We start from the raw sequence: 27,269 nt of genomic DNA, 5'->3' as shown, positions 1-27,269 counted from the left end.
AGCTAGCGCGTCTTGGGGAATTCGCAAACTTGGCCTCAAAATAAAATCTCGGATGATGTTCTAACCCGCTATTGGAATCGACTTTCCACTGGTCTTTCAACAATTGATGAAAGTTTGGGGTCAATACATTTTTCCTAAGATACTCGGTTGCTATGGACCTTCGAAAGATGTACTGTATGTGCCAAAGGAAAACTGTTTTTGTCGAAAGTAGAGATTTCAACCTGTAATAAAGGATAAAGAATGTAATAAAGTGAATATCTCCCTGTAAAACTGCCAAATTCCTCACAAAATCGAGCTAGCAATAGCAACGCCAAACATCATGTCAAGTGTAAAAGCCAGTTCATCGAAGCCAATCTTTCCTTTTGCACCATTCGTTGTAAAAAATACGAATAATTATTTGTCCCTTACTTTGCTGAAGACCCGCTAGCTAAGGCGTTGGTCCCGCATCCTTCAAAAGCTGACGTTTTCCCCTCAAAAGAAAGGCGTGAAAATAGTTGGACACGAAGTGTGTTTTGAATTCACGAATGCACGAACGTACATTCGCACAGGAATAATACAGCGGCGTAAAAAAAAGGCTGCGTCGCGATCTGCCTATGTGCGTAAAATACTTTTCTACTGGGGAACTGACGACGCATGCGCAAACACACATCGCTACGCGGACTGGGCTGGGAAAAGCACAGTCGCCTTCAGGAGGATCATTTTTGCAGCTTTTTTGTCTGCAGGCCAGACGAAGTCATTTTTAATTGAGGTATGAAAATCACCAAATGTTGTCACTTTTAAACCTATCGGTCGTGTAGGCTTTCTGAAATGAAAGAAATAATTAAAATAAATAGAAAAAGGCAAACGGTTTCAACTTTCATTCTATTCTGGGGCAGGCAGTGCCTACCTTGCCTCCCCTGACCACACGGCACTGGTTTATAGTACTTAGATCATTTTAAAGGGAATTAAAAGAAGAATAAAAATATTTGAATTTGCTTCTTCTTTTTTTTTTACCTAAGAGGACAATTTAGCCAGACCCGGTCACATAATATCTGTTGGTATCAAATCTGCTTTTTATTGAGCACATACTATCTGTGGGTAAAGATATTGTATACTTGTTTTGAAAAATTCAAGTCTTTTTTTGTCCCGTTTGGCGCTTGTTGTTTTTTTTTTGGTCTATTCTGTTTTCTGACAAGCTATTCAGATTTTGGTCCGTCAAATCCAAAAGGTAAACAGAAGTTCAGTGTTGCTGGATGCACAGATTAGCATTAGCTCACAATGTTATCAGCATGCTAACACTGGTCAACACACATTTTGCTGCCCCAAAAAAGTTTCAACGGTTTTTCGGATGTTTTGATTTTCTGAATCTGGAAATTATATCGATTTTTTTGAATTGGCTGTAGTTTTTGGGATCTCCCATATTTTTGTCTTTAAAATTTTCTGACATTGGTATTGTCTTTATGCTACAACTTTGATGAGCCTGTATCTTGTCCCTAGAGTATTTTTTTTTGCATTTTTCATGCAATATCATGAAAGACGGCAATCGTTATCTTCTGTATGCAAATCATGTATAAAAAAATTCTGACAATGTAAACGATTGCAAAAACAGGTGACTTCAAAGCACAAACATTACGTTAGTAATGATCAATGTACACATCAATTAATTGTAAAAAAATATATAAAAAATAATAATAATAATAATAAATCAATATCTCAAAATCTAGAGCCAATTCCAAGCAGCCAAAATGACCCAGAAATATCTTTGGCACTCAATTTTGTTGTTGCTGTTGGCTAATGCCGTCGGCAGATATTCGACTGTTTGGTGAAGATGCTAACTCGCTAGTAACATGCTAATCAGCACACTTCTTAACAAAGTGCAATTAGTGACTTGGTGTTAAAAGTGCCGCCTCCAGAAGGTTGTTGCATCTTTTTCAACATTCATTTGCTTTTCGCGTCGACGACACAAATAACGTAGCTCGTCGCGCTGCTGAATGATGACTCACGCCATCGACTCCCTGAAGGCAGACGAGCTCGCGAGCTAGCAAAGAACATCGCTCGTCCCTGACGAGACGCGTGAGCTTAATGTGTGAATCGTCAGTATGTGAGTAGGTCGAATGATGCAACAAGGGATGAATATGATTTATTCATTTTTTTTATGGTAAAGGGAGCTCATGTGTAACCCTCATAACCAGCAATAACTACAAAATGAGACTCCAGTTCTGGGGATTATTACTGAAAATTGACTTTTCATTTCCTCCCTGACCTTGTCACGACCTCACATCTTCCGAATAATACAGTGCCGCATTCTCCTCAAAAAGTGGAGAGACCACCTTCCCCCCCCCCGTCAGTGTCGACAATCTGCTGATTAAGTCTGCAGCACGCCGCAGCTTCCCGGCTATTTTTTTTTTTTTTTTGCTTGATAATGAGCAAGCTCACGAGAAATATCCCATCAGCCGCCAGTGAAAATCCTCACGGGCGCTGTTGATATCCCACATTTGGATGGTGATTACTTTGCTGCTCTGCAACTCTGCAGCCAGCGAGTCAAAGCTGCCAACTGCCGGTAAGAGGAAAGAACGGCTGTAAATCGTATCGACGAGGAAGCCTGGGGGTTGGTTTGCAGGTGGGGGGTGGGGGGGGGGGGTAGGGGGGGGAGCTGCTTGTGTGTTGGGGATGAAGGTTGATTGATTGAGCGAGAGCCCCCCGGAGGCTTGCAGCCGGAGAGCCGTAAACACACAGACGCTGATATCTTAACCACACACACTGAAGATGTGGATGGATGAGTTGGCTAGGGAGCGGGGCGGGGTAACCGCTTTTCCTCCACCTCCACATGCCTGTTGTTGCGGCGCAGGTACTTTTTGCTCCTCGTCGCTTTGTCAGTCACTTGCTCGGTTGTGGGGGGGGGCGCGACAACAAAACGTGTGAATTGAATGCAAATGGCAGAAATTCAAAGAAAGGTTGAAAATTTGCAAAAAAAACAATTTGCGCTTAGTGGGTGTGGTTTTTGAAGCGTATCAAAAAAAAGGGGAAATGCGCATTTTGGCGATGGAAACAGGTTTTGCGAATAAGCGACGACAAGGCCGGATATACGTCGCACGCTTTTGACCGATACTACGTCACACGCACGTTTGTAGTCACAATAAATGGCGGATGATAAATTAAGATGTTTGGGGAGACAAATGAATTAAAGAAAAAAAAAAACACGAATGGAATTTTAGATGGCTTTATTAACGTCAGCTCTCAATGTAACGACAAACTTCATTTTCATGCGGGAGGGAAGCCATCACCAAAATGTGCATAAAAAATTCGAACCATTTAGATGGAATCCTATTATTTGGATTTGACCGTTTAAACCATTTAGATACTCCTATTAGAGCAGTCTGCCTGTTTTTGTTTTGTTTTTGTTTTCTCCCGATCGAAAGCTCCGCTACTCCGCTTTCAGAATCCTTCGGAATTATGTTGCTAGCGCTAATGGTTCCGGAGTTTCGGGGATTTGAAAAATCATTTCCTCTCCTGCGTCACTCTCCTCCATTGCTGCATTCGAGGATGGTCGGAAGTCCGACTTTTCCGACTTCAAACCAGGAAGTGTGTACGGGAACGCCCCCTTTGAACTCGGAAATCCCACTTGCGAAGTCGCCAACGGACTGTCTCGACATTGCCGACCCCTTTGGAAACACAGACCGGGAACGGTGAAGCACAATTTACTTGATTATAAAACTAGATAGCTTTCTTCATTCATTGAAAATGACAAACAATTGATAACTTTCCGCCATTTTGGTTGTTTACTTTTGCCTCAAACGCTTTCAGGTCGGAAGTGGGGATATATCCGACTTCCGACCATCCTCAAACGCGACATAGGACGTACCACTTCCCCCACCTCTACTGTAATGTATGTAGTATCGACATAAAGCTCCGCCTCTCTGCTTTCAAAAGCTGTTGGAATTTTCTTGCTAGCGCAAACGGTTCAAGAGTTCGAGAGCTGCACCACAACACAATAATATAACAGAAGCATCCGATACGTACACATTCACTTTCTTCTGCCTTTCCTCTTCCCTTTTTGGATTTTTTGGGTAATTTTTCATACTTCGTTTTTCATACATTTTTGGCAAATTTTTGGCAAATTTTTGGGACAATTTTCTGCCTCTCTTCTTCCTTTTTTGGTCATTTTTTCAGCATTTTTTGCTATAAATTTTCTGACATTTTGGGCATTTTGGTGTATATATATATATGGGTATTTTGGGGATTTCTTTTTTATTTTTCGACATTTTATAGTTACTTTTTAAATGTTTTCTTTTCTACCTGTTAAAAAAATATTTTCTGACTTTTTGGGCAATTTTGCACACATTATATGTTAATTTGGTGAATTGCTTATGTTTGTGGACATTTTCTTTCCAGTCTTTTCTTAAATCAATTTTCTGACTTTTTTGTGGACATTTTGTGGTCATTTTCAGGATTTCTTCTTTTGGTTTTGGACATTATATCATTTTTGAATGTTTTCTTTTCTACCTTTAAAAAAACAAAAAAAATTCAGACTTTTTTTTGGAAGGGCAATTCCAAAAATATTCACTCGTAATTTATTTTGTTTGGGCCTGGACATTAATTACATCTGAGCGTTTACTTTTTGTACATTTTCTTTAGTGTCTTTTCTTTTTATGGTCATTTTCTACTTTTCCTCTTCCTTTTTGGAAATGTTATGGTCACTTTCTGGACCTTTCTTAAAACTTTATCATTTACCTTTCATCTTCTCTTTGTCCGACAGCTTAAAATTCTGACAAATTTAGAATATTTATTTATACATTTTTAATATCATTCATTAATTCATTCAAAGAATATTTGATCCAAACAACATGTTTCAAAAAACCATACATTTTGACTAATATTTTTTTAGATCCACAAGAGAGGGACTCAAGAGCCACATGTGGCTGCAGAACTGTTGCGCAACCCCTGAGCTCGAAGAACGTCTTCTGCTGAGTTACTGGACTAATCATATCCTAATCATCTAACTAATCATAATAGCGAATAATCATATCCGAGCTATCGATTACTCGCTGTGCGCGTTCCGAACACCAGAAAAGCCTTGGCACGCACGTCCACGCCGTCAGAGATGGCAGAACAAAGACCCCCCCCCCCCCCCCCCCCCGCCCCCCCCCCCCCCCCCCCCGGCTAGCTTTGCGACCAGACTGAACGTCTGTTGCTTTCCAAAGACCCTAAGTCGCCATAATGAGCGGTTGAGGGGAGAAACACGTTGTGGGGCATCCATTGATATGGAAATGTTGTCATTGTGCGAGCAGACCACACGCATGCACGCATTTAGCGGGTGAATGGCGGGGCCCGGGCGCGTTTCGACGGGGCGTCCGCTCGTTTCTGCCGAGGTTGTCTCATGTCTCGAGTTCTCACGCTGCCCGCTACGCTCGCTCCGGCTTGCTTTCCATACGGTAACCATGACGACGGCAGATGGCGAGGTTGAAGCGCTCTGGCTTCTGATCCCTGTGAAAAGAGGCGGAGTGCGAAATGGATACGAGTGTATTTGGAGCTCTTGGTTTTGGCTCCGCTGCCCCGATGGCTAATTAGCATCGCGTGGCTGCGGGCAGGTCGATTTCAAACATCTGCATTGGACAGTCGTTTTTTTTTAAATAAGAAAAATAACACGATCAAAGTTATGACAATGGCCTAATTAAATAGAATGTCAAGAAAAGAAATGTTTTTGCCACATTTTTTTGCTTGTGTTCCGTGGACATTGTACTGCTCCTTCTGATGTGAGCGCCGTGGCCACCTGGGGGCAGTATAATACGAACGTAGATATCCCAAATTGTTTCAGCTCATCAGTAAGCCGCAAAGTCATTCTTCACTGTTTGTGTTCAAATTTGATAATACAAGTTGCTTCAATTGTTTTTAACACTATACCACTGTTGCTTTCTGTTAGCATGTCTATGGGGTTTCCCATTATGTGTTAGCATTAAGCTAGCTGCCAAGTTATATGTACTGACGTTTGAAATACATAGCTGCCATTTGTTTTGGTCAGAGGTGGCAAAACCTCAGGTGCTAGTTAGCTAGCTCTCTAGCTAGCTCCCATGGTGCTTTTTTTACCTGCTAAGGAACTAGCTAGCTAGCTAGCTAGCACCAGGGACTAAAGCCAAACGGCGGCAGGGTTATTGAACTGGATTTACCACCTCTGGTTTTGGTTTATGAGTCATTTGAGAGTGGAATTAAACAGCTTGCCTCTTTTTTTATGTGAATTCTGGCCTTATTTCAAGGTTAGGGCTAGTTTACGCTAAGAAACAAGAAATTAGAAGAAGAGAAAATTGACATTAATGTCATGCAATTTTAAGTAAAAATGCTAGACTTGTATATATATATATATATATATATATATATATATATATATATATATATATATATATATATATATATATATATATATATATATATATATATATATATATATATCGGTGACTACCCAAGAGTGTATTTTCATTGAAAATACAAAAAAAAAAAATGCATAAGCACATGAATTTAGAAGTTCTCCCACAAAAGATCACTTTAAATGAGATTTTTAAAGTACTGTTTTTTTTAACGCAATTACAATTAAGTAAGATTGCACCAAGACTACCAAGCTAGTTTAAGGAACCATATTTGGCAGAGAGTAATGCTATTAGTGAAAATAGCTTGTTGTTGACAATAATACGAAAATATCCTCGCTTAGTTGGCTAATAAGGCACAAGACGTTTTATTTGTTACGTACTCCAGGAATACATTTCGCAATTTCTTAAGAGGTGATCCATGAAAGGTTATTTAATAAATTGACACTCCATTTTTTTGTTGATCTCACTTTTTCATTCACAACAAAGAGTATTCCCAATTGACTGGAATGATGTCGCACAGATCCGAGATTCCGTTGCATCGGCGGCGCCATTGCTGTGGGGGGGGGCGTCCTTTTATTCAAAATGTTGAATTGTGTCTTTCAGTGGAGCCCTGCGTGACGAACCCATGTCTGCATGGAGGCAAGTGCCTTCCTCAGGGAACCGGCTACAGCTGCTACTGCCCACAAGGGTACGCGGGGGAGAACTGCGAGATTGGTGAGTGACGCTGACACGCAAACACGCACACGCACACGCCTGCGTGATAAAGTCGACATTGCGTCAGGCGGGAGGCGCGCGCTGACAGAAGGTGCGACAACGGCGGCGGCTTAAAGACCGCCGCTTCCCATCTCGGGGTTCAATACTGAAAAGTTGGAGGTGCATGCGGGTCAAACATTCCGCTGACAGGCTGCCAAACGAGGATGATGGGACGCTCCCTCAAGGTCAAACTGACACTATCGCTCGCTGACAAGAAGTCGTATCAACAAAACAAACATTGGAGCCGTCAAAAGATTCCGTTTGTTACAAAGCCGAAGCGCATTAGGCGAAAAATCTAAAAAAAATACATTCATTTCATTCAAGTTAGTTATCATAAACATGAAGTGCATATTTGCAGTGTCTGTGCCTTTAAGAGGCGGGGCCAGGTGGGGTCATGTGTGATGTCGGCGCGTCTGCGTGAGTGTCTAGGTGAGAGCTGTGGGCGACAGCAGCTTCCATGTGTGTTTTAATTGCTCTCCCGCCGTTCAACGAACGTCTGAAAAGTGCATCGGCCTCTTTGGCTCTCCTTTCCCAAATTTGAGGGCATTAAGGTAAATATATATCCAGTGAAGACATTTGCAGATTTTTTTTGTGGGGCGGGGGGGGGGCTTAACCAAATTCTCAGGCTAAAGCAATGAAAGTCTCAGAAAGGAGCTTCATTTAGACAAAATTAGTGTTTGGCTGCCATCTTGTGGTAGGGCATCAATTATTCACAGATTTTCACTATTCATGCTCGGGCTAACTCAATTGTAATTAGCTTTAAAAAAAAAAAAAAAAGAAAAGAAGAGGTTTAGCATAGGCACGAGGGATAAATGTTTGGGAGGTTCGATGCTATTTTTTTTTTTTTTTTTACCAATACCACTATGAGTACTCAATTCTTGACTCGTCACCAATACTGATACAAAGTATACCACTAGTACTTTTGGTACATCAAATAAAATAAATAAATAAGACAAAAACAATGACAGATCATTTTAAAGAAAGACGTATACTGTATATCTCAATATAGTACTTCAAATGACCCCTTTTGAAAATATAAACTCTTTTCTTTCTTCCTATTCTTGTTTTTGTTTTTTTTACTTCAACTTATATTTTATACTTGTAATGTATTTTGTGTTTTCTTTATGTTTATATGTTAAATAAAACCATAAAACAAACAAGCAAACAAACAAGATTGCATGACATTAGTGGCAATTTTCTATTCTCCTCATTTTTAATTTCTAGTTCCTGTCGCGAGTACCGATTGCTTAAAATAAGGCCGGTATCAGCACTGATACCAACACCTGGTATGTGTGCTCACCCATCTCTAATAAATGTAGTATGCAATATACACGATTTGATTACTAATAGAGTACGTAGGGACGGGCAAGTACCGATACCAGGTATCGGTATCGGGTTTATTTCTAGTTTAAGTCTATTTTACGATCAGTAACAAGAAATTAGAAGAATAGAAAATTCAATTTTAAGTAAATATACATATATAGGTCTGTCATTGTTTTTGTTTTGTATTTTAGTTGGGGGGGATTTTTAAATACTAGTGGTATCGGTACAGGATATCGGCATCGTTCTGAAAAAAAGGATGAGTGATGGCTGAGAGATGCGTTGATACGTGAATGATGGACGGATGATGATCCGGACTGCATATGATGGATGACTCAACAAATTCAAGATAAACGAAGAACGGATGGCAAATATGGATGGATGAGGGAGTGATGTTGATAAATGAATGTCATACACAAAGTAGTATGCATAGAACAGTGGTTTTTAACCCGGGTTCGATCGAACCCCAGGGGGTCGGCGAATCCGTCTCCAGGGGAAGATTTGGTAGTTGGACTTTGCAAATTCATAGCAGAGGCCGCCCAGCGTCAGGAAGAGCTTTAATGCGGTTGGACTATTACGCCTAAAATTTTAGCCCACTCACAAAATCATTCATTAAAATTCATGGTTGTGTTTATGACTCCAAGTGAATAACTGTATTTTGACATCTTAATCTACACTCTAAAAAGAGAATTGCTTAACCAATTTCAGATTACAAATTGGATTGTTGACCAATTTAACAAAATTGCTTCAATTGGTAACACACTATTGAATTAAGTTAATCCAAAATAAATATATTAAGTTTGATTATCTATGAGTTCATTAAACTTAATATATTCACTTGAATAAAATGAATTCTAAATGAATCCAAAGTGAAAATATAAAATTTAATGAACACATAACTTAATATATTCACTAATCCAAAATTAATATATTAAGTTTAATTAATTATGAGTTTATTAAACTTAATATATTCACTTGGATTAAATTAATCCAAAATGAATCCAAAGTAAATTATATATATATATTAGGTTTAATGAACACATAACTTAATATATTCATTTTGGATTAACTTAATTCAATCGTGTGTTACCAACTGAAGCAATTTGAATAAATTGGTCAACAATTCAATTTGTTAAATTAAATTAATCCAAAGTGAATATGTTAAATTTAAAGAACTCATAATTAATTAAATTTAATATATTCACTTTGGATTAACTTAATTCAATCGTGTGTTACCAATTGAAGCAATTTGATTAAATTGGTCAACAATTCTCTTTTTAGAGTGTAGAAATGATAATGTGCTTTACTATTTGAAAATGTGTGCATCAAAAATATAATTTCCGTCAAAGAGATTCTACATATCCAATCCAATCCCCTAAATTTATATTGCACATTTTATAAACAAGCATTTCCAAAGTGCACATTGAGATCCGCAAATCTAGTCAAATCAACTAGAAAAATAAAAAACAGATACAATAAGTTAAAAAATATATATATACATTAAAAATATTTTTTAAATCAAATAAAAATATATATGTATATATAAAAAAAATAATAATAATAAAAATAAAAAATTAAAATTTAATTTAAAAAACACGAAACGACCCTGAGGACCACACAATTCACGCTGAAATAAAAGCCAAGGAATAAAAGACGAGACTTATCATATTAGTGTATAAACACCAGAAACTTATTCTGGAAATGTCCAAAGTTGTTCATTTCAGGCAGATGTTGCATTAACATTATATTGGGTGGTGGCGTCATAAATTTGTTGAGCATTGTAGTTCAATCATTTTATATCACAGATCTGCTTACACTAAAATAGGGGAACACACGATGCCAACTTTATTGGCATTATATGCACGTACACTGTAAAAGTGCTTTGGTCATATCAAATATTCTTCAGACGTGAACACGAGCAACATGAATGACAAGGACATGACAATACAACAATACTCACAGGCATATATTTGTTTATCCTTTTGCAAAAAAGGCTTACTGACACGCTTGCTGAATCAGTTGTGAATCGCTTCCACGTCAGTTTGTATTATACTGCCCTCGTGTGGCCAAGGCATGCACACCACAAGGAGCAGCACAAGTGTGGCAAAAATTGAAGTCTTTACGTTCAATTCAATGAGGTCATTACATGACTGTATGTTGCTATAAAATTACAAGATTATAAAGTGCTATTTTTTCTTATTAAAAATATTATTTTGGGAGGGAGACTTATTTCAATGAGTACGTGCGTTAAACGTTACAAGCGTGGTGATGAAACAAATTCAACTTGGATCTCATGGCGCTGCTGCATCTGCTTTTGTGAGGAATGTGCTTTTAAGCTGCAAATGCGCACAAAGCAAACAAAATGGATGAAACCTCCTCACTTCCTGTTTTGTGTTGATACGATGCGCTCCAATTTTTATTTTTTTTTCACCCGTCGCTCTTTTCTTCCTCCTCGCAGACGTCGACGACTGCCAGTCGGAGCCTTGCGAAAACGGAGGAACTTGCATCGACAAGATTGATTCTTTCCTCTGCCTTTGCCTGCCCAGCTACGGAGGAGACACATGCGAGAAAGGTGAGAGGTCAAACAGTGAGCCGACGGGGGGAGCGCTCTTTTGCACGATTAACGGGCGGAGTTTAACACAAAATGTATGCACAGTGCAAATTCTTTCTTACTGCATTGAAGTGGATTTTTCTTTTAATTATAATTGTATTTATTATTTTGTATTTTGGACTTTATATTTTTATACATTTCAAAACAACCACAATATGTATACTTTCTGTTAGTTTTTTTTTTTTTTGGTGGGGGGGTACATCAATGGATGCTGAGACTTTAAAAGTGTGTGTGGGGGGGGGGGGCAGGAGCAGAAATGACATGAAGGAACATGAACCAGGAAGTGTTAAGGAAAATCATATAGCAGATTTGGAAAATAAATTCCCAATCCATGGCTTTATTAAGAGAAATGTTGGACTTTTTAGTTTTCATTTCATGCTTACATACAGTACATATTAACTCTTATGTACATTGTATGCTTGTTTTTTTAACTCATTAACTGCCATTGACGGCTATAAACGTCAAACATTCATTTGAACTATTTCTAATAGTTTAACATTTGTTTCCACTTTTGTAGAAAATCTAGATTTTTTTTTATTGTACATTTAGTTTTATACATAAAATGTGTGATTAATCGCGAGTTAACTAGTGAAGTCATGCGATTAATTACGATTAAAAACTTTAATCGCCTGACGTCCCGAATTTTTTATAATTTTTTATAATTTTTTATAATATTTTCTTTTTCTTTTCTTTTTTTATTCACTGCCGTTGACGGCTATAAACGTCAAAAATTAATTTGAACTATTTCTAATAGTTTAACATTTGTTTCCACTTTTGTTGAAAATCTAGATTTTTTTATTGTACATTTTGTTTTATACATAAAATGTGTGATTAATCGCGAGTTAACTAATGAAGTCATGCGATTAATTACGATTAAAAACTTTAATCGCCTGACGTCCTGAATTTTTTATAATATTTTCTTTTTCTTTTCTTTTTTTATTCACTGCCGTTGACGGTTATAAACGTCAAAAATTCATTTGAACTATTTCTAATAGTTTAACATTTGTTTCCACTTTTGTAGAAAATCTAGATTTTTTTATCGTACATTTTGTTTTATACATAAAATGTGTGATTAATCGCGAGTTAACTAGTGAAGTCATGCGATTAATTACGATTAAAAACTTTAATCGCCTGACGTCCCGAATTTTTTTATAATATTTTCTTTTTCTTTTCTTTTTTTATTCACTGCCGTTGACGGTTATAAACGTCAAACATTCATTTGAACCATTTCTAATAGTTTAACATTTGTTTCCACTTTTGTTGAAAATCTAGATTTTTTTTTATTGTACATTTAGTTTTATACATAAAATGTGTGATTAATCGCGAGTTAACTAGTGAAGTCATGCGATTAATTACGATTAAAAACTTTAATCGCCTGACGTCCCGAATTTTTTTATAATATTTTCTTTTTCTTTTCTTTTTTTATTCACTGCCGTTGACGGCTATAAACGTCAAAAATTAATTTGAACTATTTCTAATAGTTTAACATTTGTTTCCACTTTTGTTGAAAATCTAGATTTTTTTTATTGTACATTTTGTTTTATACATAAAATGTGTGATTAAACGCGAGTTAACTAGTGAAGTCATGCAATTAATTACGATTAAAAACTTTAATCGCCTGACGTCCCGAATTTTTTATAATATTTTCTTTTTCTTTTCTTTTTTTATTCACTGCCGTTGACGGCTATAAACGTCAAAAATTCATTTGAACTATTTCTACTAGTTTAACATTTTTTTCACTTTTGTTAACAAGAGTATGAAAACCTAGAATTTTGTTATTGTACATTTAGAACATATAGAATTTGTGATTAATCGTGAGTTAACTCGTGAAGTCATGCGATTGATTAAAATTTGAAAAATGTTATCGCCTCTTGCTCCTAATTTTTAATAATATATATTTGTTATGAATTAATGGCAGTGAATGAGTTAAGAAATAGAAAGCAGAACTTTAGCAAGGAGACCTTCAAGGCCCCAACGCAAACGAAATACAACACAACACAACGTGCGTGCGTTGTGTAATGAGTATTATTGAATCTGTAACCTTTGCAGCAGTTGATGTTTCCTGTGTTATTTATGGACATTTAAAAATGCAGGCAGAAAGGAGGCTGTGTGAAAGCGTCTTTTATGTAGCGCTTCAAATTGCCAAATGCGTCCCCTCCCGTCTTTACCTTCGACAAAGTACTTCGCTGCTGCTGCCATTTCAATTAGAATACAATAAATCCTGACAGCGTCCTCTTCAATTTTTCTCTGCAGACATAGAAGGATGTGAACACGGCTGGAGGAAGTTCCACGGCCATTGCTACAGGTAAGAAACTTGAGTCTGCCTTTTTTTTTGCCGTGGACCGGTTTCACAAAAAGCAGTATTTTTCACAGATGGGCAAAGAAATAAATAATTGAGAGATAGTGGTGTTGTACTGTATATCATCACAGGTTGTGATTGTTAACTTTTGTAAGTGATAACAAATTACGATTTGTTTGTTTATTTAATACAGTTTTTGTGTCGTCGAATTGTTCTACATTTAGCGGTTTTGCTAATTGTTTGATTAAGGCTGTCTGAATGTCGAGCCCTCTCTTTAAAGTAGTTTCTATTACCAAAAACAACCAGAAATGTGTCGAAAATAACTCTTAATCACACACGTTACGTTGTTACATTCTGATATTTTGTCAAGAGATTTATTAGCTATTGTTGTGATAGCAAGCTAGCCAGCTAGCTAGTTCAGGGTTGTTTCTGTTGGATTATTAACATTGTTTTTCTGTTTCAATTTATATTTTTCAAAGTGTTTTTGATTTTAGTTCGATATGTTACAACTGTTCCCCACATATGTTAGTTTATCTATCGTCTTTGTCCTCTTCCCTGTCATAGTAAGGTGTCTGATTTAATCTAAATAAGAGGTGTCTGAACAAAAGGGCCGTCTGCGTGAGTCCCTGGTGTCGGGAGGCTCCGGGGGCCAATTGTTTACCCACATCCTCTGAGTTGATCAAGACAGGGACTGAGGAAAGATAAGACTGGGGGATGTGTAGACTTTTAAGACTCTTGTCTTGACAGGAAATGCCTGGAGGCAAAAGGGGGAGGGAACTGAGATATGTATAAATGAGTGAGTGTATTTTGAAAATGTTACACTTCTGGGATCAGGGCTATTTGAGCCGGCCGGGTTCTAGAGATGTCTTTCAGATTCTGAAATAAAGCTAGCAAAACTTCTCCACGAGACTTCAACTTTGAATTTTATTTGAACAGGCAGAAATCAAAGAAATGATTTCCAACAATTTCTTACTTTAGCTATTGTGATAGCAAGCTAGCTAGCTTGCTAGCTAGTTCAGAACGTTTCTCACAGTTGTTAAAACAACAAACACGCAATTGACAAAGACCTAATGACACATTTGAAAGCATAACTGTCCGGTTTATTCATAAATGGTCGAGCGCTGTTGCATCACACAAAGAAAGACGGTACTAACTGAAAACAAAGTATTCAAGATATCTTTACAACTCATCGTTTGGTGACAGTCACGGTCGATCCCACTTCCCACTTGACAAGGGATGTCGTCCCTTGTGAGCCATGAAAGCGATTCATCGCCCTCGAAATGCATCTTTTTGCTTTCATGGCGGAAGAAGAGCTTTCTTGAGTGGAAGCAGGACAAAACGCGCGGGTGTTTTTTTTTTTTTTTTTGTCTGGCAGGTATTTCACCCACAGACACACGTGGGAAGACGCCGAGAAAGACTGCCGAGAGCACAGCGCCCACCTGAGCAGCGTTACCTCTGCCAATGAGCAGGAGTTTATCAACGGTGAGTTGGCGTTTGATTGTTTTCGAAATCGAAGTTTCCCAGCTGAGTCGAGACACGTTTTGCAATTGAAAAACCTTCAAGCAAACCAAAATGTCACAAAGGGAGAAAAAAGGTCTCAATTTACTCACAAATATATTTAGTGGGTGAGAAATGTCAACCTGGAAATAAAAAGCAATCATCTGTTGTATGAATGGCAACAACAGATTCATTGTCGCTTCTGCCATCTAGTGGATGGGCGTCTACTTGTTCTGCCTGTCACTATACATCACTGGCATAGATAGATGAACAAAAATTAAGTATTTGTAGCAAATAAATAATACTTTTTTTTAATTGAATTAAAAAAAAAAAAAGTATCATTGTCAGACGGTTGGAAATCACTGCTATATTGTGATAATATTATTATTTAATAAAATCTCAAAATGTTCAAACTAATGCCAAAATATAGAAAACAAAAAAAGAATTAATACAGTGACTTTAAAACAAATAAATTGTGTGTGGTAAATATTAGCGTGGAACTCCGGTGCCGATAATATCTGATATTAAAAAGGATAAAATTCTGATGGCTGATCAATCAGCCGATTAATAATAAAAATGATAACAATAATAATCAACTATATACATTAATAACAACTTTTTTAATCATCTGACTCACAAACTTTTTGAGGCTGATGCCAATTTTGATACTGAGTTGAATAAATATGCTATTGCATTCACTTTGGAAAAAAAATCCGGTAATTTTTTATGGGCCTTTGTTATGATTTTTTTTTTTTTTTATGTTTAATGGAGTAAGTTTTTATCTGTTTTTCAACAAACAAAAAATCTGTTTTGGGAAAAATAATTGTTCCTGTAATTAAAAAAAAATATTCTGAATAACAAAATATTCTGGAAAAACAGAAGAAGAAAAAATCTGAAAAAAAATAGAATGGATTATTCTATCAAACTTAAAAAAAAATCCTAAAACAGAAAACAAATATTCTGAAAAACTGAAAAAAATCCATGGAGCAGAGAAAATAATATTCCAAAAATAGGGGAATACAAAAAAAAATCAGAAAAAGAGAAACAAAATATTCCAAAACAGCAGAAATTTAAATGATTAAATTCAACAACAACAAAAGATTTTAAAGACAGAAACTTAAAAAAAATCAAAACACCAATGCCCAAATAAACGAGATTCTTTTTCGAGTGAATGCAATACGCTTTGATAATAATGTGTAAAATAATAATAATAATAATAATAACAGCCATCATCATCTGATTTAAAAAGAGCAAATATCGTTCAATTCATGGGTTGGGCCCAAGTAAATATACATTTGTACTCCACGGCATACATTTCATGACAGTATGTTGTCGGTGGTCCTTTCAAGGTCTTGGTCACGACAACGCCTGGGTGGGTCTGAACGACCGCACAGTGGAGGACGACTTTCAGTGGACCGATGGCAATGAACTGGTCAGTCAGCAGTGGCATTCGTTCTTTAATATTGCCGCAGTCGGGAAAGTTATGTTGGGCCAAAACTGTCTTTGTACAAATAGCCAAAAGTTGTATGAAAATACTTTTTCTCATCCCTCACATCAGATGGAATCCAGATTCCAGACGTAGTAGTGCCTGCTGATAAATAAAGCGGAATCATTTATTTTGTAGGTATACGAGAACTGGCGGGAGAGCCAGCCAGATAACTTTTTTGCAGGAGGCGAGGACTGCGTCGTGACCATCGCTCATGAGGATGGCAAATGGAACGACGTGCCCTGCAACTACAATCTGCCCTACATCTGCAAGAAGGGAACAGGTACGTACAATTCACCCAAAAACACAGTGGAAGCTCCAAAGTCAAACAATCCTCTATGTGGTGCTGGTTGAATATCTTTAGATATGAGTTGAATTTTTTTTTTCTTTGGTCCTTCCTCGGGTCTCCTGACGGCGGTGTTCGGTTTAGGGGAACGGTATGGGATTTTTTTAATAGGTTTTTGGTGAACTAATGAATACACTCGCACGCACATACACATACTCACCCACATACAAAATAATTAAAAAAAATAATAATAATAAAAATTAAAAAAAAGAGCAATGATGATGACATGTCAAATCGGTAAAATTACCGAATGAACAATACTGAGCTCTTAGAAGAAGGGAAAAAATAAAAAATAAATACAAATAAAAATAAAGATATGAGTTGAATTTTATTTTTTTTTTCTTTGGTCCTTCCTCGGGTCTCCTGACGGCGGTGTTCGGTTTAGGGGAACGGTATGGGATTTTTTAATAGGTTTTTGGTGAACTAATGAATACACACACACATACACATACTCACCCACAAACAAAAAATATATATATAATAATAATAATAATAAAAATTTAAAAAGAGCAATAATGATGACATGTCAAATCGGTAAAATTACCGAATGAACAATACTGAGCTCTTAGAAGAAGGAAAAAAAAAAGAAAAAAAGACATGAGTTGAATTCCGTCCACGCTCGTAACATAACATTTGAACACCAAAGAATTTCCGTTCACTGTATTTAAAAAGTCGTACAGACAGAGCTACAAATAAGTGCATAAAAGTCAAATGAATGAATTGTGTTCATTCAACAATGGGCAAATAATTACTCTCTGACTCATCGGGTCCCAGAAGCAGCTGAGGTGAGAGGATTACGAAAATCATTACTATGATAAATAATTAAAATCATACAAATCAAACAGGCTAATTAAGAAAAAAAGACATTATTACTGATCTTGTTGTTTAAGTCTGATAACTAAAAATGAAAGAAGGCCGCAATCATTTTGAAGAGTGATTGTGTACGATTTCAGAATAAATACGGTCCACTGCTTGATGTAGATGGAAATATTCTAGCCAGCTCGGTCTTGCATGCTAATCACAATGCTAATTGCTGTAGCTTTCAGTTACACTTACTGTTCTACTATCGTTTTTGCAGTAAGTCCAGTGGTCTGCAACCTGCAGCTCTGGAGCCACATGTGGCTCCCTGCGGATCTCTAAAAAAAATTTTTAGAAATTATTATTATATAATTATTCAAAATAATTCATGATTTTGATTTTTTTTAAATAATTACATATTCCCAAAAATGTCAGAGTTCAAATTTTTAAGTTAAGATGAAATATTTTTTCAAAAATTACCTAAAATTGTCCCAAAAAGTGATCAAAACATTTCCAAAAAGGAAGAGGAAAAGCTAAAATTTACCAAGAATTTGCCAAAAATGACAGAGAATTGAATTAAAAAGACAAGAAAACAAAATGTTCAAAAAGTAACCTAAAATGTCCAAAAACAAAAGAAAGGCAGAAAATTACATTATAGTTTGATTATTTAATTAACAGTTATTTAATTAATAATTATATTTTAAAAATAAAATATTTTTGGAATTGCCCAAAAAGTCAAAAATGTAATTAAAAAATATAAAGGCAGAAAAGAAAATTTTCAAAAAGTAATTATTAAATGTCCAAAAACAAAAGAAGAAATCCCCAAAATTACCATAGAATGTCCATAAAATTGTAAAAAAATAAAAATAAAAATGCCAGAAATTTACTGACAAAAAAGGCAGAAAAAAGTAATAAAAAAATGATAATCATCATCATCATAATAATAATAATAATAATAATAAATAGCCATAAATTTTCAAAAAAGAGAAGAAGACGAAGAAGAAAACGACTATAATATGTTCATAAAATTGCCAAAAATGTCAGAAATTTTAGAGAAAGGCAGAAAAGTCTACAAATGTATGAAATATTACACACACACACAAATCCAAAAACTAAAAAGACAAAAGGTCAAAGTATTGGATGCTGCATATTTTTGTGTCATTTGTGGTGCAGCTTTAATTAACTCTTGGGCCCTCAGTGCTCAGTACAATATGAGACTAACACGAACACAGTTTCCTTCGTCACGATCTTCAAATGTTTAGCGGCTCCAGACACATTTTTGGTTATTTATTTATGCCTAAAGTGGCTCTTTTGACGGGAAGGGTTGCTGACCCCTGCAGAACTCGGATGTGATTTAATGATGACACCATTTATATCATTATCAATTTGATATAGGCTCCTGTGATTAGCAAATGATTATTAGCACACAATGCTCCTACATTTTCGTTTTAAATCCCTGACCCGTTACATCAGTTAACAACCGGGGATCTGCCGACCTCCTAATGCATTTTAATCAACGAAAACAAATGATGTAATGTGGTTACCACGATAGCAGCTGGCTGCATTTTTGCATGTTCGAAGTGCTTCTCCTCAAAAAGCATTGTCACACTTACGTTGACGTAACGCTCACAAGTTGGCTGGACTTCAGTTTTGCTTTATGAAAGGTTACCGCAAGCAGATGCTGCACAAATCCATGCCAAGAACAAACTCAAAAGTTGGAGCCCAGAGCGGCAAGACTGCCACCTACTGGCAGGGGAGGATTTTGAGGTTAACATGGCGCAGCGTCACAAGTGCCAAATTCAAGGACCGATGCCGTTAAAAGGAACCCAGACTGTAATGACAAGTTACCTCTATATTATTTATTTGGTTGTTACTAACTAACTATGAGATTCATTTTTCAAAAATAATTTCCATTTTTTTTTTTTTTTTTTTTTGTAGAAACTTTATTTGGACGTACGCCGCCATTGTTATTTACGTCGCAACGCATTTCGTGCGTAGTGACGTAGAACGGCGGCAGGCTCTCGCGTTCCTAAAGGGACGATCAAACTCTTGAATGCGTCTGGGAAGGGGGGGGGGGGGTGACTCTCCCGATCACATGTTGTTTGTTTGGGAACGCTACAAGGCTTACCTTGTTTTCTTTATGTCATGATAAGGTGTGCGTGGGAGAGGGTGGACCCAAATGCGGTGAGAAACAATAGTGAGACAGGAATGTAGAGACAGGTGAGTGAATGAGGACTGGAAATGACGTGATTGGACGGGGCAGGAGGAGGCTGGTTGCCAAGACAGGGTGGGCGAGAGGAGGCTTGGCAGGACTGGGGCTGAGGCTTGTCAGGACCGGGGCTGGCTTGGCAGAACGTGGGCAACAGGACGGTGACGAGGATGATGAGACTTAGACGAGGGAGACTTGATGGAGATGTGAGCGACCGGACGGTGACAAGGATAACGAGACGACGAGGGTTGCCAGACTGAGACGAAGGGGACTGAAAAGTGACGTGGGCGACTGGACAAGGGACTGAGACAACTAGACGAAGATGACGAGACTGAGACTAAGATGACTTACTGGGACGAGGGCTTGACTTGGACGAAAAACATATGCACGACTTCCACACATAACCTTGATGACGACAATGCTCCCCCGCAGACTGGACAAACACAACAGACTCAGGCCCCGCCCAGACGGAAGCAAAGCCGGCAACGTTCCTCAAACAAATCTCGTACGCACAGAAGCGTTTCAAGACTTGCGTGTGTCCAAAAGAAGACGCTGAGGACGTTTAACGGCTGTAATGTATATGCCAAGACTGGAGTGGCGCTGTAGCGCAGCCACAGGGAGTTCACGGAAAGCGTAGAAGAAGAATCAGCCAAGAAGACGAATACGGCCGCCATTCTACGTCATGACGCACGGAATGCGTTGCGACCTAAATAAAGTTACTACAAAACTTATTAAACAGGAATTTATATTTGGAAAATGAATCTTATAAAACCATTTAAGAAAAATAAAAAATAAAAAATAAAAAATAAAAGAAATAATAATAATAATAAAATAAAACATACTGTAATAAAGTCATTAAATAGAATGTAATTTAACACATTGTCCATCATGATTTTATGCTTTAATTCAATGGATGTTGTGCTGCTTCTGGTGTGCCCACCTTGGCCACCAGGGGGCAGTATTTTGCAGACAATCACAATAAAAGAACAGTACAGTAATATTAGTCTTTTTTTTTGCATAGGATAAAACAATATATGGCTCTAAGTATTGTTATATGCTTAGACTGAATGTATTACTATGTCTGTGTTCTAATTTAAAGTTTTATAAATACTGTAATATCAAGGCTAGTTTCCTTAGCTCGTCTATGGTGCTTCCCATTATGTGTTAGCATTAAGCTAGCTGATTTTGATATGCTCTGACTGCATATGTTACTACTTTTAGTCTTCAAATATAAGTTGTTTAAATGTTTAAAACACCGCAATATCAAGGCTAGTTTCATTAGCCCATATATGGTGTTTCTCATTATGTGCTAGCATTTAAGCTAGTTGCTTTTATAATGAAAAGCTATGTTGGGTTTGGTTCAAATGGTGCTTATTGTTAAGTTTTAATAATAATAATTTTACAGTTCAATAAACAGCTTGACAGTGCTTGGCCTCTTTTTTTGGAGAATTGTTCATTCATTTCTGCTTGTTGTGAAGTTTGCTGCCACAATCGAACGCTTTTTGCTCACGACTCATGGAAAAAAAAAAAGTTGAGCTGAGCAACAGTTCCGAGTTTGGAGCTCACTTGCAACTCAAGGTGCCAACTGCATGTGATTATGTATTATTAACTGCCCCGCCGTTGTTAGAGTAGACAATATTAAGTATTGTACTCTTTACGTGTTCAATTAACTGAATGGTGAGATTCTGGTGAAGAAGTCCCTTTGCAAAGGTATTATAATTATCAGAAGCTTCTGATGACAAAAACTGACGACACTGAAGCCGTGTTCCGTTCAGATTGTGTGTCCTCCACTCCGGCACATCATTATTTATTGAAAAGTGGGTGAATACGAAAAGTCTCCTCCCATCAGCCCACAGTACATTTGTTTACAACTCAGTGAATACAAGAAAATCCCCCCTTCTGTTCCCATAGGTATAAATCAGATTAGAGAAAAATAATAATAATCAGCCTGTGCCTCCCTTCCGACCGGCTGAGACCGGTACCAGACAAAACTCCCTTTAAGATAGCAGTGGAAGAACTTGTTGCCCTTCTTCTGAGAGTGAGACAGATACAATCCTATTCATTGAGCCATACTGCTATAACTAAATCCAAAACGGCTAAAATATAAATTGAAACTGAAAAACAATGTTAATAACTCATCACCGTCTAAGCCTAAAGTTGGACGTGGCTCGTGACAAAAAGTTTGACGTCTCTGTCCTTAATGCCGTTTTTGCAGTGTTGTGCGGGACCCCGCCTGCTGTGGAAAACGCCCACCTGGTAGGTCGACGGAGGTCGCACTACGACATCCACGCGGTGGTACGTTACCAGTGCTCGGAGGGCTTCTTCCAGCGCCACATTCCCACCGCACGCTGCCGGGCTGACGGCAGCTGGGAGCGACCCAGGATCATCTGCGCCAAATGCAAGTCTGCTAAATATACTGTTTTCAGCCCTTCGTGTCATTTTTAGTGGCTTTTGTAGCCAAATATAAAGTCGTTTGTTGGCATAAAACAGAAACAAACAGTAAAGGCTGTCATTAATGCTAAAAATACATTTATCCGGTTTTCATCCATACAACAACTGTGGGATGACAAGTGATTTAAAAAAAAAATGTCCTTTAAAGCATATTTTGTGATATCCTACTTAAAGAACACGTTTCAGCCTAAAATGTAAAATAAAACGAGGCACGTTGATAATAGCACAAGGCCTTTAATTTGAATCAGAGAAAAGCACCACAGCGAGTCCCGAATCAACGTAAATGGGTAGCTAATTGTACTTTTGCTGAAAAAGAGGGTATAGTACAAAAAAAGAAAAGAAAGAGTGCACTTATATAGTGCTTTATCTACACCAACTGTTGTCCAAAGTGCTTTACACATACTCACCCACACACACACACAAAAAAAATAATATATATATAAAAAAATAAAAAATAAAAATAATAATAAATAAATAAAGAGCAATGATGATGACATTTCCGAATGAACAATACTGAGCTCTTTATAAGAAAAAAGAAAAAAAAAGAAAGAAAAAAAAGTGCTTTACCAAACCTCATATTCACTTTTTAAAAAATGTATCGCAATGTACATGGATGCGCTAACGTAGCCACGTCAACCTTTGGAGAGGTTCATTTTTACTTTAAAATAACTTACTTTAACCTCCAGGATCCTTCACCACCCAGAGTCTTCTTTTGGACCAATTTGAAAGCCATCCGCTTGCATCGTACCAGCTGTTAGCTAGCGCCAAGCTAACCTGGGTATTTTTGTTTGGTCTCTCTTGCTAAGAAAACATCAGAGGCTAACAGCAAGTAAACAAAGATGACGATTCACTACTTTGCTGGGCTTTATTGACTGATTGCTTAACAGTTTAATTTTAGGGGACAGAAGAACCCTGATTGTGTGAGAGAGTCCTCCTTTCCCTATAAAATGCTAGGTTAGCGTTAGCTTCATTATACTGAAATGTGATATCAAGCATGTTCATTCGAAACCACTGGTGGGAAGTAATTAAGTACAAATACTTTGTTGCTGTTCTTAGGTAGATTTTTCAGGTATCTGTAGTTTACTTGAGTATTTTAAATTTGTACCCCTGCATTTAAAAATAGATATCTGTACAGTAAATTCTTCTAGGGGTACTTACTTTTAAAGAGATGCTTGACTCATGAACATTTTAATATTTTGTCCAGAATTAATTTGATAACTTAATTATTTTTAATGTACAATGAAAACTTTTTTATACTTTTTTATTCCACTTTCTGTTGACTGAAGATGACATCACTTGTGCTGAGGAAGTAGGAAACGACCAATCACGGCTCACCTGTTTTCTCGGTTTGGTCAGCAAACTGAGCCATGATTTGTCGTTACCTACTTCCTCAGCACAAGTTATGTCATCTTCAGTTGACAGCAAGTGTTACAAAATGTGTTTTTGATGGTATTAATTGTTCATGAAAAATAATGAAGTTATCACAATTATAAAAAAAAACATCTTACTGTTGAAAATGGCCCAATGAGTCAAGTATCCCTTTAAATTCTCCATCTCACCAGAAAACAATCATACAAGTAGCCTAAGGTGTGTTTTTTGTTGTTGTTATGTTAACCTATTAGCATAATTGCCCAAGTCATTTTTAACTTACTGTCACAATAGCAATAAAAGAAATGTATTTGCAAAACAATTTCTTTATGTCTGTATAGATTCACAGTCATGCAGGTCATGCAAAAGCAGAGATTGAATTGAGGCAACTGCCTTTGTTGTATTTTTCCCCCAAAAAAATTCAAGTGGCTCACACTGCGAATGAGGCGAATGTTAATTATTCGTCAAGATTCCTTCAAGGTCGCAAACAGCCCCAAAAACGTTCGCCAACCGTTTTGATGGTCGCAAACAGTTGATCTTGTCACCAAGAAATCTTGAACAAACTTTTTGCTGCTTAATTCACGTTCCACAAACGCAATATTAATCATAACGGCGTGTTTTAACTAGCGGTGGCGCATTGAACATATTGTGAAAAAAATCTTTGTATGAAAACTGTGGGAACAGATTAGTAAACTGCGTGTACAGATGACTAAACTGCGGCAACAGATTGCTAAAACTGCGGCAACAGATTGCTAAAACTGCGGCAACAGATTGCTAAAACTGCGGCAACAGATTGCTAAAACTGCGGCAACAGATTGCTAAAACTGCGGCAACAGATTGCTAAAACTGCGGCAACAGATTGCTAAAACTGCGGCAACAGATTACTAAACTGCGGCAACAGATTGCTAAACTGCGGCAACAGATTGCTAAACTGCGGCAACAGATTGCTAAACTGCGGCAACAGATTGCTAAACTGCGGCAACAGATTACTAAACTGCGGCAACAGATTGCTAAAACTGCGGCAACAGATTACTAAACTGCGGCAACAGATTGCTAAACTGCGGCAACAGATTGCTAAAACTGCGGCAACAGATTGCTAAACTGCGGCAACAGATTGCTAAACTGCGGCAACAGATTACTTAACTGTGGCAACTGATTGCTAAAACTGCGGCAACATATTGCTAAACTGCGGCAACATATTACTAAACTGCGGCAACAGATTACTTAACTGCGGCAACTGATTGCTAAAACTGCGGCAACATATTGCTAAACTGCGGCAACATATTGCTAAACTGCGGCAACAGATTGCTAAACTGCGGCAACAGATTGCTAAACTGCGGCAACAGATTGCTAAACTGCGGCAACATATTGCTAAACTGCGGCAACAGATTGCTAAACTGTGGGTACAGATGAGCAAAAAAAAAAAAAAAGTCATACCCTGGCTCCAGAGGGGCTCCGTAGACTTCCCTTTTAGTACAGAGCAATAGCGCGAGTACTTTCTCCACCTGCGCTGGAAACGGATTGACATGCCGTTTTCCTTGCCCTTTCAGCCCGCCGCTCACACCGATACAGACGCCATCATCGCAGAGAGCGCCGCGAGCGCCACGGCCACAGGAGGCACGGCGAGGGCCACAAGGCCCGAGAGGACGCGCGCAGCTACGCCTGAACCAAATAACACGCCGCCTGCAAAGCCGAGGTGCAACTGTGGCGCCACTTCCCGCAAGCAAAACGGATTTCCATCTTCTGCTTCTAACCGCTTTTATCCCTCCTGACCAACACGTACGCTTTTCTTACTATCTCACATAGAGTTGAGCTCATTAACTGCACCCACTTTAGCTGTTTTGATGCTTTTTTTTTTTTTTTTGGTGTAATTCTTGAACACACTTCCTTTAACTAAGGTCCAACGCGAACACTAACTGTTACGCTAGCTCTCACGCTCCCAAACCTTTCCGTACCGTGACCCCCTCTCGCGCCCGCCATGAACTCGCGTAGGTCAGACTGGCGGCAGAGTGTGTGCGCTCGCGTGCATGTTAAGAGAGGAATGTTGTTTTTTGTTTGCGTAATATGAGAACGACTCGTGTAGTATTCCGCTACAAAGCGCAGATGTCATTGATGCAAGATAGCAAAATGACCCTCAGCTTTTTTTGTTCATTTGTCCACAAGCACACGCGCTGCAGATTCCTTTTCTTCTACTGACTTTCGCTATTTTCTAAATATCTGCTCCGTTTTGTGTCACGTTTTTTATTTATTACTTTTGCTAGTGAAAATGCTTTTGGCTTATTTTGTACTTCTTTGGTGGTTTTTCTAATCCAGTGTTCTGTCATACAGTCGGCCAGTAATAAAAATGGCATCTGTTGATTGTCTCTAATCTGAGTATTGTACATATTGTGGTGTTTACTGGCTGATGTTTAATCAATAGCTGGACCTTGTCCAATCAGATAATGCGCCTCAAGAACTCTGTGACTTCCGTGAGTGGCATTGACAACTTGATTGGTAACGTGAACGGGATTATTGGACTCCACTCGTAACTCAATTGCTTAAAACTCCCTTCAATCATTGCATGGCTACATTTACTTGATGGCTAGAATGTGGAGATTTTTTTGTGTTTTTTTTTTTTTTGGGGGGGTCTTTGATATTTCAACTGTCATCTATCGTTTTTGGTGTTCTTATGACGTTTTCGTCCTGGTGTTGTTTCATTCTTAATAAAGAGGAAAATTATACAGCATTTAGAATTGTGTATCATGCTTTGCTTCTCCACTTCATCATTTAATTTAGATGTTTTTTTCTCATTCATGGAGAAATTATTTTTAAAATATTTTATTTTTAATTTTTATTATGGGTGTCAGGCGATTTCAATTTTTAATCATAATTAATTACTTCAGTAGTTAACTCAACTCATGATTAATTGCAAAATGTGTATCTGTTCTAAATGTACAATAAAATATATTTCCTAAGTTTTCATACTCTCAAGATAAACGTGGGGGGGATTTAAACTGACTGCGTACTTCAATCATTGATACAGCAATTTAATAATTCATAAAATTGTCTTAAAATTAATAAGATGTACTGTACTGTAAAAAATGAGTGTGATATTGATTTGAGGTCCTTTTTCTGCCACTAGATGGCATAATAGCATTTGTAAGACTTCAGTGACAGCTCATGGCATTTTTCTTTTCATATTAATAAGAGATATCTAATCTTGAACATGAAGTAACTTGTGAAATTCTGCACATTTTTAAAATTGTAAAATACAACTTGACCCCCAGTCTCCACAAATATAATTTATTACTGCTAAATGTTGTCGTGGATGTGTTTGCTGCGTTGCGACTGGAATTCCCCCAGGACAAGGCTTTCCAAGTAAGCAGTGGTCATTAATCACACGTAAAAAATAATAATAATAATAATTAACATACTAATTTTGACACCCCTAATTATTAGATATGGGTAACTCTTAATTTTTTTAAGATACAAGCCTTTATTCGTCCAACTGTTTGCATAAATTCTTTATCATCCTTACTGTATGTTGCAAATGTGATTTTTAAGTACAATATTACAGAGCGCTATTTTCCTTATTTTAAAACGGAATCATTTTGGGGGGCTTTAAGAGATATATGTCAATTATTTTCATTTCAAAGCAGAAATATGAGTGTTTTGAGATAAAACCATGGCTTGTCACCGAATTAAACTCTTATTTCAAGGCCCAACGCTATTTTCCGTTATCAGTGAGAACTCAGTTTCATTTTTTTTTTAACTGCTCCCAATTCAAGCTGACGAGGATGTCACGTGACAGAGT

The 27,269-nt window shown here is 37.5% G+C and overlaps 1 protein-coding gene across 1 annotated transcript in view; it reads left to right on the top strand.

The window, feature by feature from the left end:
• Window positions 1-26,201, top strand: part of LOC147180273 (neurocan core protein-like) — a 72,865-nt gene extending 46,664 nt beyond the window's left edge. Inside the window, exons 13-20 of the mRNA XM_086074965.1 lie at window positions 6,942-7,052; window positions 10,870-10,983; window positions 13,276-13,327; window positions 14,697-14,803; window positions 16,168-16,250; window positions 16,443-16,587; window positions 21,873-22,055; window positions 25,027-26,201. Coding sequence (XP_085931091.1) covers window positions 6,942-7,052; window positions 10,870-10,983; window positions 13,276-13,327; window positions 14,697-14,803; window positions 16,168-16,250; window positions 16,443-16,587; window positions 21,873-22,055; window positions 25,027-25,142 — 911 coding nt within the window. The 3' untranslated portion in view covers window positions 25,143-26,201. The remainder of the gene's footprint in view (window positions 1-6,941; window positions 7,053-10,869; window positions 10,984-13,275; window positions 13,328-14,696; window positions 14,804-16,167; window positions 16,251-16,442; window positions 16,588-21,872; window positions 22,056-25,026) is intronic.
• The last annotated feature ends 1,068 nt before the right edge of the window (window positions 26,202-27,269 follow it).

This window comes from Leptonotus elevatus, chromosome 1, assembly GCF_054856555.1.
Source record: "Leptonotus elevatus isolate MCC_2025b chromosome 1, RoL_Lele_1.0, whole genome shotgun sequence".
NCBI classification, from domain to species: Eukaryota; Metazoa; Chordata; class Actinopteri; order Syngnathiformes; family Syngnathidae; genus Leptonotus; species Leptonotus elevatus.
Note: the sequence above shows the minus strand (reverse complement) of the source record. Positions and strands in the feature narration are given on the sequence as shown.